This window comes from Varroa jacobsoni, unplaced genomic scaffold, assembly GCF_002532875.2.
Source record: "Varroa jacobsoni isolate VJ856 unplaced genomic scaffold, vjacob_1.0 scaffold_644, whole genome shotgun sequence".
Classification (NCBI taxonomy): Eukaryota; Metazoa; Arthropoda; class Arachnida; order Mesostigmata; family Varroidae; genus Varroa; species Varroa jacobsoni.
The window spans coordinates 177,367-196,455 of record NW_019213546.1 but is presented as its reverse complement, the minus strand read 5'-3'; the positions used below and the strand labels follow the sequence as shown (position 1 = coordinate 196,455).

General features: G+C 42.5%; 1 protein-coding gene across 2 annotated transcripts in view; it reads left to right on the top strand.

The window, feature by feature from the left end:
* The first annotated feature begins 2,294 nt into the window (after positions 1 to 2,294).
* Positions 2,295 to 19,089, top strand: part of LOC111262304 (uncharacterized) — a 32,828-nt gene continuing 16,033 nt past the window's right edge. For both annotated transcript variants that reach the window (XM_086969027.1, XM_022836460.2), the window contains exons 1-13: positions 2,295 to 5,467; positions 9,064 to 9,294; positions 9,663 to 9,788; positions 10,237 to 10,320; positions 10,692 to 12,311; positions 13,261 to 13,422; positions 14,315 to 14,473; positions 14,945 to 15,124; positions 15,405 to 15,900; positions 16,114 to 16,306; positions 16,500 to 18,193; positions 18,393 to 18,604; positions 18,849 to 19,006. In XM_086969027.1, the coding sequence (XP_086825153.1) occupies positions 9,289 to 9,294; positions 9,663 to 9,788; positions 10,237 to 10,320; positions 10,692 to 12,311; positions 13,261 to 13,422; positions 14,315 to 14,473; positions 14,945 to 15,124; positions 15,405 to 15,900; positions 16,114 to 16,306; positions 16,500 to 18,193; positions 18,393 to 18,604; positions 18,849 to 19,006 (5,090 nt within the window). In that variant the 5' untranslated portion in view covers positions 2,295 to 5,467; positions 9,064 to 9,288. The remainder of the gene's footprint in view (positions 5,468 to 9,063; positions 9,295 to 9,662; positions 9,789 to 10,236; positions 10,321 to 10,691; positions 12,312 to 13,260; positions 13,423 to 14,314; positions 14,474 to 14,944; positions 15,125 to 15,404; positions 15,901 to 16,113; positions 16,307 to 16,499; positions 18,194 to 18,392; positions 18,605 to 18,848; positions 19,007 to 19,089) is intronic.

Sequence of the window (19,089 nt, the reverse complement as noted above, 5' to 3'; positions counted from 1 at the left end):
TAATCAGAATGTTTTGCGTTGATTATGCTCTGCTATGCCTGCTGAGTACCATGTTCGTCATTTGAAAGATGTGACCTAACGCAGACGGACTACAGCATATCAAAATGATTGTCGCATCTGGACTTTTTTTTAGTTTTGTCCATGTGGATAGCTATTTAGCTATTTGCATAAAAGTTCGTGATGGATTCCACAAGAACTAATGCTTTGTCACTGGATGTGTTTTGTGGAAATAAATTCAATGGAATTTGCGACCCGTATTTTGATGAAACAGCGAGATTTTGCTCCATCCGTTTCAGCGGGTCCGGCCCAAGACAAGCAGGATCGTTCGCCTGGAACGGCTCAATAAATACAAAAAAGACGCTAAAAAACACCGGAAATTACTTTCACTTAGTTAATCTTTATTGTCTTTTTCATTTGTCCGATATGAATAGCATCCTGTTTATATGTTGCCATTTGTGACCCAGGTTCGGGCTATCAATTTAGTTTGGTAATACTAGACGGGGGTACGTTATTATTTTGAATTCAATGATTCGAATCAATGAAGGTGCTGTTTATTAATAAATGAACGTAGCACAAAAAAATTCTATATCTCCAAACTCTATTCTTTCTTCGTTTTAAAAAACAAAGTCGAGTAAGACAGCTATCTCTGTTAACGGTAAGCTCAGTCCGTAATCAATACCAGTGAATCAGTCCCCTTCATCGAAACCAGTGTAACCAGGAAACGCCCTGACATTATACCGCAGAAAATCGGCTAAAGAACAACTATTGTATATATCCCCTATCATGTTAGTTAACACATTCATGTATACATTCTCCTTAAATTAATCACTAATTTATAAACCTAATAAAATACACGCATGCTGAGTCAAGATACGAAAACGCAGACTAAATACGAATGAAACTAATGATTGAATTTCAAGTGAAACGACGTTTTGTCGAACCATTACCGAGTATTCACCTGAGCCAGACTGCAAGAGGGCTAGAACTGCCCCACGGTCCTGAACAGAATTAAGAAGAGTTTAATGAATTTCTTTGAAACGTATTAGTGCATTTGTGTCACAGCTCCATTGGAATGAATGCCACAGTCAACTCTGATATAAAAAAAGACCTTCTCACTTGTTCAAGTCGTGTGCGTATCACTGCTATCAATGTCCTGCGGGCTGTTTCTTCTAATAAACAGCTATTATATATTAAATGTAACTTTATCGCTATTAATTTTACTTAAAATGTTAATTTAAAAAAATGTTAAAGAACTCAGTGATACCGCTCAGCTTCTCAAGCGGCCCATACAGGAATTAGTGGCATTACAGACTGACAGAAGCACCTCTAATAGGTGTTTACCGAAAAAACAATGGATGATATTAAGTTACAATCAAACTTCGTCCATTGGGATTGCTCAACCACTATATTCTTAAACGCCCTTCTCCAACGAAATTGTCAGAGACTTGAAATTTTTAAAGGGACTTCCGGGGGGTAATTCCAAAAGGATTTTAGGAAAGTCCAAAAAATGCAAAATCGCATGCTTTTATGAACTCAGACGAAACTGAATAGTTTTTTTCTATGACTACGGGTACAGAGTACACCGATAAACTTCAAAAAAATTGTCGCGGTCGTCGTGAAGGGACGCAGTGCTACATAACTAGCTGTAACACTTTCAATTTAATGTTGGCCTCTGCATGTATGTATCACATTACATTTACATTACATAACGACCTTTTTGAGGCTTTACTATTCGTTAATAACCTGTTAATGGGATATTGCGATTGAATAATTTCAGTATAGACTGTTCTAACCAATAACAGAACCTGTGGATGACCAGATAAATTTACTATATCTACTTAGTACCACTGATATTATTGTGAAATAATATGAACAACATTAGCCGATAAAAAGTCTACGGCGGATTCTCGTCACGCAATTGCAATTCGTTAATAAAGCAAAATAAAAGGAATGTAGATAAATCTTTTCTCGGTTGTTGATACTGCAGTTTTATCGAACACAATTAACTGTTAGGTTTTATCCTTTTGTCAGTTAGGTATAGCCTTGTAACGTACTTCAAGTATCTGAGATGTTTGCTTAATTTACTCTTAATAAAGGAACTTTATTTACAGCCTTATACCACTCAGAAAATAGAAAGTAATTGAGTTTTGAGGCGACCTCAAGGTATCGTCACACATATTATTCTCTATACTTTGATGTAGAGATGACCAAGTACTTTTTACATGTTTAGTACACGATTTGCAAAGTAGGCACGTTTCAGCTCTAGATAAAATGATGATACAGAAACTGTTCGTTATTATTTTGTTGATCTTTATTCTTTTATCATGATAGCATACTTGGCAATCGCTTACAGAAATAACGTTTTATTTATATAAAAAGTGAAAAATGTCACTCATGCCCGCTAACTTGTCTCCTCTCCCACCACAGCTGAAAATTTCACCACGAAAATCATTGTGTAGACAAATTATACAATAGGCAATATGTTAGCTACGGGTCGATTTCATTTTTCAAATCGACCCGCCACCACTTTGCTGCTATTGGCCAGCATTGGTCGCTACCGTTACCGCAGCTCTTCTCATTCGCGTCAGCGCGCCCGCTTCACGAACCAAACAAACAACTGCCTCCCGAGTTGTTTCGATGTTGGCCCGAATTCGTTCAGTCCAACGTCGTCATGGCGGACGTGCCGCTGGCTACTGCTGCCGTCTGAAGTATGTATATTTTGAAATGAGCGGGACGGTCCCACCATTCGCAACAGCTCCGTAGCACCGCCGCCGCCGCGCCGCCGCCGCGCCGCCGCCGCCACCGCCACTGCCGCCGCCGCCGCCGCCGCCGCCGCCGCAGCAGCAGCAGCAGGGGAGCGACATCGACACAGGGCCGTCGTTGTCGCCGTAGGAGTGATTGTCGAGCCGATACGTCGTTATTGTACGCTTCCTGCTCGCTCCTCGATCTGCGGTCCGCTCGTTCTAGATCCAAGTGACAGGGCTGCCGATCTCCAAGTAGTCTCCTACTCTCCAACAGCGTAGTGCGTGTCTGTGCACGAGCATAAGTTGTATGCTCCTCTTACGAAAGTGTTTTCTATTATATGCATAATAGTACCGTAGAGAGAGAACGCAATAGGGGCAATAGTGAGGCATACAGCTGATCTTGTTTGCCGATTCGTTTTTTTCGCAAATACTAGCTGCGGTAACGGTAAGAGCGGCGACACGTAAAGTTAACGACGTGACTGAGTGACGATCAACACCCGACAGGCAACAGTGCGCTTGCAATGTTGTCCGGCGACAACAAAATCCGCCACTTTTATGTCGCCACCGTACACATAACACACGGAGTTTGTGTGACCGAGGAACATGTAACAACAGCGTTAGAATGTTGAGGCATCATATGGAAGGTGTGACTGAGAGAAGTCGGCTTTTTCGTTCGAAGTAGTGTCGAAACCACCCCACCACCGCCGTCAGTTGGTTCGATTCTCATGCGGGGCCTCGCATGTTATCTGTGTTGTCCTGTTCCAGTATGAGTGCACTGTCACTATATTAAAGTTGCGACAATGGTTTCTAGCCTATGCATGAGCCAGCTTTCCTCAGCTCTAGACGGTGTGGTTTGCAGATTGTTGGCGGACAAATTCGTCGACTGAAAGAAACGGCTATAATTTCTTGTCGTCGTTTATATTATCGTCGTCGTCGACGCCGCGATTTGCCTGTCGTCGTTGCGGATCAGCATGACAACGATTTTGGCCCGTTGCTGAAAGTAGGCTTTTAGCAACTAGCTGATACTTCAGGCTTGAACTACCTATACGTAATAATATAACACGGCAGAAACGATAATACCCTATTTCAAGTAGACACCAGCCTAAACTCGCTACTGGAACAAACGTTGGAGTATCTTTGTGTCCGATGAGGCCAGCCGAACCGATGATACTTCGACCTCGAATCTAACATATCGAGCGCAACATATTATAGGAAATATAGAGAAGGAGAAAAGAAGTCGGTGTGCATTCTTTTTTGCTTCGTTCTTGTCGTCAGGAATTGTCGGTAGTTCACTGGTTGACCCGCGTACTTTTTGACTCGGCCGCGGTCTTAAACAGCGGTGCTACCGTCAGTAGTGAACTGTGTGCTAAATACGCTGGTGTTGTTCTAAGCGCTTCCGTTCTAGCGAGTCCTGTGTTGACGGCAACGATTCTTGTTGCAGCGCCGACAACGACACCGACGACACGACGGAGCAGAACGGAACGAATGGGAGCGACATCGTCCACGGGTCCACGGAGTTAACGACGTCTACAAATGCGACGGAAACAGCGATCGTAGGAATGGTCCGTCGCCGGAGGGAGAGAAGAAATGGTCAAGAAGTCCTTTTCAACGTTGTTGTTTATTCGTATCTATTGATAATAGGAAAATGAGGAGGAACCCCTCAACGAAGAATGCCCAGAAATACGAACTACACTAAAACAGTCGCTGAGACGACAAACGTAGGCGAAAGAAACAGAATCAACTAACTAACAAAACACGGACGACCACTTCGGAGATAAGAAAGTAGAAACCGCCGAACAGAAACTGACTGAGTTAATAGGTAGGTCGACTTAGATCTGGCTGTATCTCGTGTCGGTGTAAAATTAGCCCCAGTACCTCCCCGTATGGTGTGTATCGGACAATGTGTACGTAAAAGGATGGTTCAAAGGAGATCAGCAAAAGTCTTGGGCCGGAAAGAATATAGAAGAAACATCTTATTCTATTTTTGCCAGCATAGCCTCCAGCACACGGTAGGCGGTCAGAAATGGCGGAAAAATGAAAAAGGAGTTGAAGCACAGAGAGTTGGCATAGGAGCTCCGTGTGGTCTGAAAGAAAGACCCAGGCCCGGGTTTTACTCCAGACAAATAATCGGCTCGCTGTCTCGTTGAATGTGCCTGCTTTAGGAGTTAACGTTGATTTCGATTGTTTTTGTTGTTATTGTTATTTTTATTGTGATCGTTTTGGGTGTGCATGCGACTACACAGACAGGCACCAGACGCTAGCATTATTTGGCTAACTGGTCGATTACTGTCGTGCCGCAGAATCGGTCTGCTGCTACAACAGCAATTGGATTTGGTGACGAACGAAGAGAAAATGGGGTCGATGCAGCCTTATCGTTGTAGTGTTTTCCCCCAATGGGTGATGATCACATTGTGCTGAACCGCTGTGTTATGTTTTCGGTAAGCGCCTGTGGTGGACTGGCTTCGCTATAGCTTCTGCAGTTTGTGGGAGTCCTACGTGCAACTGCAGGAACTTGTGGGAGCCTATGCTTATGCAGACCTACGTATAAACCTGTGGAAACGTTGCTGGCCTACAAGAAGGTGGGCTGAGGGGGCAGGCAACGTGAGCTTTCTATAAGTGCGTTTGTGTATTTGTTTGCAACTTTCCCAATCAACGCATTGGAAGACGAGTTGTCTCAACAGGGTTTTCAGAAGAAAATGGAAAGGCGAAGGAATACAAATAAGGTTTGTTAGACTCTGGCGTTGTATTACTGCATGAAGAGATGAGGATGCTTTGAGGAACGCTTCGATTGTGTCTATTATTTTATTGGTTGTCTCTATAGCTGATAGCCGCAGTAAATTACTGCTTCAGTACGGAAGATAGATCAGAAAATTTTAGTCTTGGAAATCTATTTTATTTATGGATTTCTAAGTTTAAGCAGAGAATAATTAATGCACATAGGAAATTGGGCTCATTGCGACTTGCAGACGATGGCCCCTTTGGACAGTTGTTTACGTCCAAAATAACTCAGCTTTAACCAAAACACAATTTGAGCTTGGAATTTGAAAGAAGTCACCATAGCGTTATACAAATGAAAAATTATAAATATATAACTGTGGATATCCAGGCTAGTAAAAACGGCCATGTGGGTTGTTATTTTACTACAACATTAGGTTTAATAATGTAATTATGAGAAGTTCAATTAGTTTTGTATGTTCGAGCCCGGGTTGCCCCGTTTGAGAGCGACTTGGAAAATTACACTGATCAACATCATCATCGTGTTGTTGAAGTATGAAAATAAGCGTACACTCCTAATAACTGCATTATTTTATATAAATAATGCAGTAATAATTCGCAGAACTTACTTCACAACTTTCGTGGATTATAGGCGATGTAGCGATATAATACTATATACGCCTATGAACACCCCAAAACATGGCATCTCTCATTTTTGAAAGCCTGATTTTTAATTTGAATGATCAAATCTTGAAGCGAGACTCAAGGAACAGGAAACAGAATATTACTGCACACAACGAGCTTTTGTGGATGTTAATGAAATACTGCTGCATAAATGTTTACTAGCTAACATAGAATCTCTGTACCATTAACTTCGGCTGTCAATTACTACTTTACTTCGTGTTCATGCCAATTCATAATTACCGTTTTGGGTAATCGTCGGATTTTGCGTTTCAACTCTCCGTTGCATGCCTGTCTTCTTTACGCAATAATCAATGATTTAAAATAACCCTCTCCTAGTTGTCATAAATGCATTTCTCTTTTCAGTGTTAAAATAGTTGCTATAGTAACACTGTAAGCCACTTTGATGCCATCACCCTCTTTAGATTTGCCGTTTGTCCTGAATAAAGATATTTTCTTTTCTTATTCCGCCCGAGGGACTCTCATTTATTGCTTATCGCAGGACGTCACCGACTCATCGATTCGATCGAATATCCTGTACCTGACACAATACAAATATAGCACATCGACGATCGGTAAATCCCTTCAATAAACGTTGTAAATGAAAAAAAAAATCACAGAGCTTGTCCTTCAATGTTTATCTGTTTTGCTTTCACCTGTCTGAAATATCTTTGACGAGAAGAAAAACGTGTTTGAGGGACAGATTTTGAATCTGTTCGTTCCTAATGTTGAAAAGTTAGAAGTAATAAGGCGACCTACAGAAACATCAATCTTTCGGTCATAAAGTAACTTTTGGTTTCATTAGGAGAGCATTTTTACTATTCGCCGATGATTTCTACCTCTGTCTTTACTAACTGAACATATCTACACATAGCGACACCTGGTTTTCACAAACTCCCTCAAGTCTGTCAGTTGCTCACTTCCTGTGGAGGTTCTCGTATGGTGTAATCATCGGGGGGGCGGCGGAAACGATCCTGGAGAGTTAGTTTCGAACTTTTTTGTGGAAAAAAGTGCCAATTCAAGGTATCATAAATTGATCCGAGCTCAAGTTCTCCGCAAACACTCTATGCAGTTTGAATTCCCATCATAGCGGAAAACAAACAACTGCTGGACTATAGATATGTTCATAGATAACGTGTTATTAGGAACTTTCTGCTAGGTTGCATTTCGACGACATTTATAGCATTAATAAGAGTTATCAGATGCAAAACTGCGGGGCAGCTTATTGCTACTAATCTTGTTACGTAACAAGTAAGTTAATGTAGGAAAGGAGCAAAAGCGGCACCAAGCACTTGTTTGAAAACAAATAAGCAGCTGAAACACGAATTGTGCGCCCTGGTGCAAGTAAGAAAAATTCACATTTTCCGATTTCGATTGAGTTATTTCATTTATTTAGTTAAGTCGGAGTGCCAAAAACGATCCAGCCAAAAGCGTCATTCCACCTCAGAACCCGTGTTATCATGCAGTTGAAAACTGTGAAATCCACCTCGTAAGCTTATAACCGTTTCTGTAATTAATCCACACCAATTCGAAAACATCATGTGTCGCCCCCTTGTTTTCGAATCGCTAATGCATAATCTAATAGATATTTGGAAGAAAGCAGAAGCTATGTCGAAATACGGGAAGTGGCATGATGAGAACTGAAGTTACAACTCTTACATGATCGCTATATGACGTGCGGGCTGTATAGACAAAGTGATTCGTCATCGTATAGTCCCGAAGTTCGCTATCTGCACGTGCACATGCAAACATTATATACTCAATTGCCGAGTCAGAAAATTACCGGTATCGCAACATACATTTTTTTCTTAGCAAACTGCCATGCAACACGTAGCGGATGATGTTCGCAGGCATCTTGTGTGACGGAAAAAGTTACTACGTACGCACACTAAGTGTACATTGTATGCGAGTCGTACGTAGTCGAGTAAATTGATTAATACGGCACTCAACTAAAGAAGATGGAACTGCCCAATGTTGGCTACTCTCTTGTTCAGGTTATTTTATTAATAATTGTTAAATTATCAGATATATAACTTGACATCTTAATAGCTCAGCCTAACCTAATGAGTTGCCTTTCTTTTGTATGTTTGTTTCAATTTCTTGTACACACTAACTCACAGTTCCACTTGCTGTGGGAAGTTGACAACTCAAACCTGAAATTCAGAGCTGTAGAAAGGAAAGCAGTTTTAATTATTCCTTGCCGATTAATTATTTATTATTTTTTTTATTTTATATATATTAAAAATTAGGAAAGAAAAAATATGTATATATAATTAAAATATATACATGTAATATAATTAATAGCTCGCGGGGTTAAAAACGAGCTTACGTCTAGGATTTCACCAAGGGCGTATGAAGTACCCGGTCGGGAATAGGAAGCAAAATCATATCCTAAATATCTTTCTATTCCTTTGATTCGCACTGGATGGTTTGACTGCGTTTGCTATGTTGGAAGGTTTCCACATCGGAAGTTAAGATGTATTACAACGGCTTACGTTCAGCATTATTTTCTATTGCTTTAAATATAATAGCGTTTACTTCGGATGATAATCACAGTGGCGATGGCCGGGAACAGCCGTTGATTTACCCCTGCTGGATGAACAAGAACTCCACTCATAGAGTTAAATAGAAAACCAGCTACATTTTAAGTGCTGGATGGAGCCTATGGCGCTAGTGGGGTCGTGCAGAACACAGCCCTGAGCAAGCAAAGAAGCCTTACCGTGGGAAAGACAAAAAACTTCTGCTCATTTTTTCGCCTCGACTGAAGTCGTCACACGCTGTTCGATATTCGAACAATATCAAAGTCCGTGCTGTACACTGCAATAATAACTCGAGTAGCTAGAAGTTAGGGTCGACGACAACGTAAATCGCCTTACATAGATTATACTAACTTGCTGTTTTATTTTGTTATCGGCTGTATTAGGTGCAGATATCGTGTCCTATCCCGACACTAGCTTCCTGTTGTCCTCAGGTACCCCGTGCTGATCGTATTTGACTCTGATTAAATCACAAACAAAGCCGGAAGCATCTCAAATAGACAACTCCACGCGAAAGGGGAGGACGTTTAGCCTAACTACGAGCCTTTCAGGCCGCAAACCTCTGCCACAGCGGAGGCCATGCGGCCCGCCGTTCAAGACATCGCTCACCAATGGAGGTAGCTATCTTATAATATATATAATCATAAGAAATTACACCGGCAATTTTAATTCTTTTGATTGAGCAGCGCAGTACTAATAAACACTCTAAAAAATACTCCCGAAATGAGCTTAAAAAACACATGCTGTTACCCGTTTCTGAGCTGGTTGCCAAATCTGTTTAGATTAGCGGTGGCGAAAAAGTGTAACGTCACTTCTAATAAACCTACTTCCGATCATAGAGTGATAAACACCTCAAGCTTATCCAACACTGCACCCTCATAAAACGAGTACTGAAAAGATACAGCTTGTCTCCAATCCGAGAAAATAATGAAAGGAATGACAAAAGAAGTAATATCTGATTGAATTATTCTCCACTCAATTTTAGGTAGACCGGTTGCCCGACGGGCGGGCGCTAGTGGCGCTCTCATTAGCGGAACTTCGTGAGGCGTGTGGCACTCGAGGTCTAAGCAAGGGAGGGTCTAGGAAAGACCTTTCTGACCGCCTTAAACTTGTACGTATTTACATAAACGATAGATATGTACGACCGCACGTGAAGAGTCTTTGTATTCTGGTGCAGTACTGAAAATGTGATAATTTATTTAAATTATTTTTCAAAATGTAAGCCACAAAAATCAGGATTAAGCTAGTAATATAATCATTGTATGATAGCTTATCAGAACAAGTCATCGTATTTACGATCTTTGTCACAATAGGGATTTATTATGTGTCGCTATGACTTGGTTCAGAACTACTCATAGATCCTTGCTGTATATTGCCTATCGTATTCGATATAATATACTCTAAAGTAGCATTGGAAACAATGTCCGCGCGTGAAATGAACGAGTGGTATAGTAGATGGCTGACATTGATGAGACAGGGAAGCCACCACTTGTCAATTTTCACTTTCGTTGCAAAGGGTTACAAATCGATTAACCGATTAAAATATTTGCTGTTTGCAGAGACTTGAGCTTGAAAAACTTCGCGAGGAATCCACGCGAAAAGCCAAGGCAAAAGAGGATGTTGTGCCTAATATTGGTTTGCAGGTGATACCCTTTTGTCCAATCTTCCGTCTTTTTAACTTTCCGTCTTTTAAGCCATTTTGGCCCATTAAAGACTGTGTAGCTAACGTATCATAGAGATAACCGCACATGAATATCGCTTTAGAATGTTCGTCGCTGTTTGGCCAACATTTTACCCCAATAAAGGCAGCACATGTTCCATATATTTCAGAAATTAACGCGCGAATTCTGTATAATAGTAGTAGTAGTAGTAGTAGTAGTATATTTGCACTAGGCAATTTAAGTGGGCAGAATCTCCCATAACCAAAAACACTACCATTGCGGCGTGAAATCTGCTGTGTACCATAATTGCCAAGAAAGTGTGCCCTACTGTTTTCTGTTGTTTTTTTTCTCAGGACACAGCCGTTGGCCAGTCCGACATCGTTCGGCAGTACCTCGAGGCGCAACAGCGCCGGTTGGAGTTGTTCGCCCAACATGGTCAGACGGGCGGCCAGCCACAACAAGTACAGAGTTTCCAGGCCACGGCAAACGCAACAGCAGTTACAGCAGCGGAACACGTATCTGCTACAGCAGCGAGCGCCGCCGCCGGTCAGTACAACCACACTCAATCCCCTGGTAGCTACGAGCACAAGAGCCCCAAGGGCGTCACCGACGGTCGATCGGCCGCTGGCGTTACTAATGCGAAAACTAAGGGTATTACTACTCGAAAAAACAAAAGTACTGTTGCGGCGACAGAGAGTTCTTCGACAGCTTATCGAGGCGCCCTAGGCACATCGTCTATAGGTACCACCAAAGACGCGACCCTAACGGATGGTGGTCACGCAGCTGCTCATTCGGGTGTTAAATCTGGGAAAGCAACACGTTCGCGAACGGCAAGCAGTAATTTTCATAATGCTATGGCCGTCAGTAAATTTGATATGCTACCGTCGCCGACGAAGAAGACACGTCTCGGGTCGACACTTCCGTCAGCGCCTGCGTCAGGGACAGGAACGGCGACATTAGGGAGCGTCGTGCGAGAAGACCAACTGGTGTCTTCATTGTCTGCATTGCAGACGACGAAACGACGGCGAGGCGTTGTGCAGCCACCTGCTACGATCTCGAAAACTGAGCCCGTCACGGCGGTGAAAAGTAGTCCTCGAATGACAAAGATTACTACCAATCAGGCGGAGCAACAGCGCGTTGCAACAGTACAACCAAAGCCTGTTGTCGAGCCAGTGATTACGCTGCCTGTTCAGGGGGCCACACCAGTTCCTATGAAGCGAGGTCGTGGGCGACCTAGGAAAAACGCAGTTCTTTCCTCAGTGGCGCCACAATTATCACCAACAGCGTCAGCCCCTACCGTCTCAATTGCGCGTGAAGCGCCAGCAGATCGACCCATTACGGAACAACCTGTTCCAATGGATCAGGTCGAACCGGTAGTGAAGTCGGGCAGCAGTTCTGCGACTACTAGCAGCAGTTTACGAGATAGGGGTAAAGATAAGGAGCGAACGTTAGCCGATGAGACAAAGACGCTCAAGCTGGCGAAAATTACTCAAAGTGGACAGGAAGAGCGGACGAGTCGAAATGCGACAGTGGCAGGAGCGTCGACGATCGCAACAAAAAGTAATGGGAAAATAAAGTTGGATAAAAGCCCGTCCATCGAGTCTGTCAAGGCATTGAAGGACAAGGCGCAAGATGTGGCGAAGCCTCCCAAAGAGATTTTTGCCAGCAAAAGGACGGAACGAACGACAAATCGAGCCGATAATCAGATAGAATCAATATATAAGGAGACCAAGGAGGGCCGACCGACGCGAGGAAAGCGTCTCAGATCTCAGGACGATGTGACTGCAGCGACTCCGTGTACTGGCGGCGGCGGCGGCGGCGGCAGCGGCGGCGAGCCGAACAAGAAGCTCAATAAATCGAACCGCCATAACAAAGACAAGGATGTTAAAAGTACTGTAGTGGTTACGGCAATAAAAAGTGTGCCCGCTTCGGCACAAGAAAAACTCACCGATGAGGATGCCGCTGCTCAGGAGGTAAAAAAAAAGATAATAATTTATCTTAAATTATTTGTATTCATGTTACTGTTCTGCATTTGCACATTTTGAAGTATGACAATATTTGTATAGCGCTACGTAGTGGACTTCATGCACTCCGTCAACACCATGGTGGTGACTTTGTTTTTTTCGCTATAAAGCTCGTGGTAGCGCATTTGTGCAATGTAAAAACCGCACCGCCTAATATGATAACCATTGTGGACTTACGTTCATACCATTTCGAAACGACGCAGACTCACAGTTTGTTACAACCACGTCACCATAACGTTAGCATTTACTACTCATTGACCTGTGGGCAAAATTTGCCAGCGTAATAAGCGCCTGTAGACATGCACATCTAGGCATGGGCACACACAAACGCATATTATAAAACGCTTTAAATTGCTTTGATACCGCTATATAACCTCACTGAAAAACTAATACGAGCCAAACAGAATACGATGTGCAGGAATTTTTATATATATATATAAGTGGGTCGACATCAAGGGTTGATCCTAGATCACCTCGCACGTATCTACGAAATACGCAAAAAAAACCCTTTTTGCAGCACCCGAAATTATTCTTACGTTACTAAATTAATATGAAGTGTTATTGCAGTCACATTTCTATGATAAATGAGCAAGTTTTCATTAGAAATAAATCTAGTCATTCGATTTATACGAAGCTATAGTTTAGCAGATACCGTGCATTCAATTCAAGTCTATTTATCCAATTAAGGCCAGTTAATAAAAAAAAAATTGCTTCCATCTACAAGTGGCATTGCAATACATTTTTGAACTCAGTGTATAGAGAAATAAATGTTCTCAACACCCGAACACGATGCACCGATACTTTGTTATGTATACAGCGTTCGTACCTATGAATGCCGTTTCGCACACTCTTATTATTGATGTCTTCGCCCAATTGCAATTGGCCTACGCTTGCACAGAGTCTGCCTGTAGACGATCCAATCGAAGCGGCTCTTCTGGCCCTTCACGGTGGATGTGACGACCCTGCACTTCCGACAGCAGCTGAGCATCAGCCGTCGTTACAAGTACGACAAGAAGCAGCACTGGCACCCCCAACTTCCGCACTATCCCGGCCCGGCAAGGTAAGCTGATCATAAAACGGCTTCTTTTCTGCGTTTTTTCTATCGAAGTTTCTCTCTCTCTTTATACATCTATGCACATAGATTGAATCTTGTTCTCTTCCTTCGTAGCGGAACGCACGAAAGCATGCATCCGTGTGAGTAAGTTACTAACTTAGAGTGTAATAGCTGACGAAGTAAATTCTGTGAAAACGGTAGAATCTTATCCACTCAAGGTATATCACAGCGGCTTTTAAAATTGTTGGATATCTTGAAGCACAAAGGTAGGAAATGCCTGGGCGTTATGAATTATTTTTTTAAAATGTATTAAGCTTTTTCTAACTACAGAGAAGTTACACTAAAATACTGTAGGTAGAGACGTAACATGCATTGCTATCTCAAGGGCTAATTACAGTTCTGAGCAATTAGTGGGGCTAACGAGGCATTGTTACTACTTACTAACGGTACATATTCTAGACATCTGTAGCGCATAGACTACATTAATATTTTACACGAAAAGAAGAAAAATTAAAGTACTTCGTTTTAGACATCATACAGCTAGAAGATCTGTAGTAACATGATAATAAATGGGTTTTGATAAAATTTCGTTTGCGTTTTTAGTTTGACAAATGAGTAGCATAAATAGAAAATATTTAATGCCAAATGAATTTGAAAAAAAAACCAACCACTATGATAAGCTTGTAGATCAGCCATGAGTGTATTAATTTATGCAAGGTATTTTTCATTGGCAAACTGCAGATGTATTCTAGGATTTAAATTTCATATAGTCTCTTTTAGCTGCTCATAGATCGGAAGTTATCTGTTAAAAATTAAGGGACAACTGTTTATAAGCGGTCAGAAAGACGGTTTTTAGCTTGTGCCGAGTACTTATTTTGGGTGGCTCTTCGCATTGCAGGGTCGTGGTGGGGCGCTTCGCGAGATGAGGAATCAGGCGTCCTCCACTGAGCGAGCACCGGCTAATACAAAAGCACTACCTGAAGCTGTCTCGGAGTCTTCCTTGTCTACCTTACCTGTTTTGCCTGATGTTTCGTCGCCAGAAAGAACTGAGAAGAAAGTACGTTTATCAGGAACCATAATTGAATGGACCCGATAAATTAGTTGTATAATATTGAACTATTTTTTGTAATCTTGTCATTGCTTAAAAAACACTAGATGCGAACAACAACGTCAGAACGTTACTCCACATGATGTAAAGCTCATTCCGTCTCAATTCTGACTTCAATTTATTACAAGCTTAACTTCGTTCAACCCTGTAGTCTGTTCTTAAAGAGTCAGAAAATATAACGCGTTTTTATTGAGGGAATTTCGACTCATGGGTTTTAATCCTAAAGCAGATGCCTTCAGCTACTGTATTGTGCTTATTAATTCAGTGGCAGTCAGATCCATGAGCAGCCTTCTGTAAGTGGTACATTTACATAGCGAACTAAGCAAACTCACGCCAGCGTCGTGTCAATGCATATTAGACGCTTAGTTAAATATTTGTTGTCTAAAACGTAAAATATCTTTTTTTTTTTTTGCTGTTTAGACGAGTCCAAGTGCTACGACGTTTACGAAGGAAACATCCAGTTCTTATGACATTAAGGAATTGCTTAGTAAATCATCACCATCTGGATCGATTAAAGCAGCGTCTGTCAGCCCTCCTTCGGATCGCTCCGACACGAGAAGGTCAGACCGCAATCAGCGCGAGACCCGCAAGAGATCCAAGGTTAGTTTGGTATTCAATGAAAGATAATCGGCACATGAACGTTGGGCCATGATACAAATAAAGAATTTAAACGTATAATTTTGTGGCTTAAAGCTCAGAAGTAATTGGTCAAATTTAATCACTTCAATAAGATATATTCTGTACACTAAGTTCATTTTATATTGTCACGAGCGTCGACCTTTAAGCCTACTCGTTGTTTAATTTGATCTCTCTTAATGTGTTTTTCGCAAATCGTGATTGTCAATACCTTTCTAACGGTTTCCAATCGTTCCAATTTTAGGTTGAGAATATTGTGCAAAGGTTGGCCCGAAGGGAAGGTCGCTGTTCAAACACGTCTGTGTCCTCAACTGATAGTGCCCAAGCCGTTAGTCTACGAGAGCCTATCGTACTGTTAGAGAGGACCGAACTGACGGCAAAACAACTAAGTGACACTGCGCCCCCTGTTACCGTTTCAAAAACGAACTTGAAGCAAAAAGCCGAGCAAGCAGAAATCAAAATCGCATTATCCCAGTCAAAGGAAGCTGAAAGCAGACTACAGAAATGTCATGCGAATGACGAAAGTCGAAGTCCTGACATACAACGGCTTCCTACACCACCCCGATCAAAGAGGCCACGCCGAGAAAATGGCGCTGCTACTACAGCCACCGAAAGCGGCGGAAGTGCTTCTGAAACCACTATTGCATTAAGTAGTTGTATAGGTTGTTCCAATGAAACTCAGACCTGTGAAGCTCGGAATGAACCTGGCACTGCTCCACCTGCAAGGAGCACATCACTTGGTGAGTTTTGGCGATTTATCAGAAGAAATATTGTACGACGTAAATTTCGTGTAAAACAATACGCTTCATTTTATAGTCCGAACCGTACAGCCATTGAGTTTTACCTTATAAAGATACGTAAAGAAACACGATAAATGGTCTGCTTCGTTGCAAACGACAATTAACATTTTCTAATATTCCACTAAAATTTTTCTTTTTTTCTTGCGCATATAGATGACTGCGTATTGCGGTTGCTCGGTGCGTCCCCAATAAAAGCGTTAGTTGAAACTAAGCCCCCTGAACCAACGTCGTTAAAAGCAGCTTTCGATCCAGCAGACACACGTAACGATAGCGGTAAAGGTAATAAGCAGCAGGAGTCACAACGACCGCAACCCCAATTAAACATGGCGACTACCTTGCAAGCGACGTAAGTAATGTTCGACGGAGGTATATGCATTAATAGTTAAGGATTATTAATTTATGCCTTATAAATGAACATGGTTTCTTTAAATGAATTGAATGATGATGTTCATAGAACTCGCAAATAATCTGGAAAGGTTTGTTATGGGATCCTTTTTATTCGCTTCTGAAGTTTTTACTTTTCACGTTTGTTTCTCTAGGTTAAGGCAGGTACGGCGTCAGCTTCCAATGGAACATACGACTGCGCCAGTTGACGCTCCAGAAACGGAAAGCCTGCTTTATAAGCAAGTGAAGAACACGTCTTCTAAGGAGAGGCACGAGCAACCAACTAGCACCGCGGTCACGCCCAAAGAATCGTTTTTTACATCTTCTATGTATAGATGTTCGGTGACGCCGGCAACGACGTCTGGCCGACGAGATTCTGTTGAGGCTGCAGTTGCCGCCCTCATTGGTGAGCCCTATGAAGAAATAACAGTCTACCAATCTGCCAACGTGGCTTCCAGCAAATTAATGAAAAGTGGTGGGACCGCCCTTCGTAATGAAGCCGCTGAAAAAGCATCAACGCCAGCGTCAACAGTCGTTAGCCACCTCGCCTCGAAAAGTTCCCTCAAGAAATACTCGTCCACAACTTCATCCGCATCGAACGCGGTTGCCGCTACGGCGTCTACCTCGTCCGCTACAACAGGCCGAGAGCGCTCTTCGCGTTGTCAGAGAGATGACAACGCTAAAGTGCAGGCTTTAGATTTCGTTAAGGGTAGTGCAAAATCAGCAGTGACGACTACAGCTACCGTATCGAACACTGTTTCGGCAGCGACTAGCGGTGGGAATAGTTCCGGAAATGGCACACGCAGCTCAAGAAGTCGATCATCGCGACACCACAATAAAGCAGATGTCTTAGCGGACAAAGTCAGCGTAGAGTACACCGACAAAAGCATTACCGAACACTCTTACAAGACAGCTGTTAATGATAATACCTCTGTTCCGGATGAATCTGTATTGACCCAAGCAACGGTGTCGCCGTCAGCAAGTGCGATGAAGGTACGTCGCAGCGATAGTGAGCAACATTTAGCGCAGTTGTTTACGCCGATATCTTCTACGGTACCGGCATTAACTAAAACTAGCATTAAACAGCAGTTTGAACTAAATAAGTCAGAGCTAACCATCGTAGGAAAAGAGGTTCAGAAGGCCGGTGAAAGCAATATCGAAAGCGGGCCGGAATCCCTCCCTGCGACGATACCAACGAGAGAACGTCGAGGTCGACGAAAAGCTGCAGCAAGTGTTCTGTTAGAAGGCGATCCTCCACAATTGGTTCAGTCGATAATGAAATATGAGGATACTGCTAGACCGAAAGTGGAAGCAGCATTGGTCCATACTACTGGCAGTTGTGACACAATTGCAGATGAGAAATCAGCTGATCGTGACAGGCAAGCTGCAGATGCTGTTTCCAAGACTACGGCGCTTTATATCGAAACTGCACAGAATGCGATTAGCGACAAACGCGAGAATAATAAAGCAGTTGGAGTAGACGACGTGGTCGTCGTCCAGTTGCAGAGCATCGCAGCAGACGATGCACGGCCAAAACACGAGCCCAACATGAGAGTAGTGCAATCATCCGCACCCCAAACATCAAGAGAGCCAAAGGTTGAAGTTGAACATTTAGTCAAGATCGATACATCTGGCAAGGAGGACACTAAAAGATTAGCTCAGTCGATTGACCACGATGGACCCAAATCAGAGGACACTTTGTGTGACGACGTGGAATCAGTCAAGCTAGCCGAATCCTTACAGAGACAAAATCTTAAAACTGTCACAAATACGGATGTCGCCTCGACAGGGGATATTGTAAACGAGAAAACGATCCAGGAAGATGTCATCTCGAAAGCTACCGACAAAGGTAAAGCTAAGCAAACATGTCTGGCTATAGTCACGAAAATGTGCCTTTACGATACTGAAAACGTTTGTAATACCAGTCTGCTCTCTCTTATCTCGTAAAGGCAATCTCTTCTTATCCCTAGTTAAAGAAATATCATTAGAGAATAGCGCAGATAATTAGTTTTCTAACATGTTATCCGTTCATTTCTTGTTCAAATTAGTCGAAGCCAGTAAATTAGTAGAGGATCACGAAAAGCCAAACGAAACGTTCACTGATGGGCAAGAGCAAGAAGAGGAGGTTTGCCTTATCCTGGGCGATCCTGATGATGCAGAGGACGACGATATTCCTCACGTTACTATAAGCAAGCCCAATCAGGACACGTCCGTGCAGCAAAAAAGCGAAAATAAAGACAGCATTGGAGATGTGACTCCGGTAAGGCCAATTACGGTCGCAGACTCTTTAAAAACAAACTCCCTGAAAATGTTTTATCACGTGTTGATTCCGGAATTAGTATTATAAGAAAACGAACGGTTACTAAGTCGAACAAAATACAAACACTTAAAAGACGAATAATCTCTGATTTCTGTTAATTTACTTACGTCTAGCGTAACGTCCACATCGTTATTATTTACGTAACTTACGGAATTTATAATTGATTTGGTCTTTTACATTGCAGGACATTGCATCCGCCATCGAACGTGAAACATCAGTCACAGGCAACGTTTCAGGCGCGGGTGAATCTGACGACCTTTGGGAGGCGGTCTTCTGCGCGGATCACGATCAGAATACGGCCCTCGAAAGATCTGTTTGGAGCGAAGCTGAAAGCAGCCACCGGTCAGTTCAATGATAATTTATAGATTCTATATTAATAGACGTTTTGCTTTCAGACCTTGTGATACAACGCACCTTTATCGCGG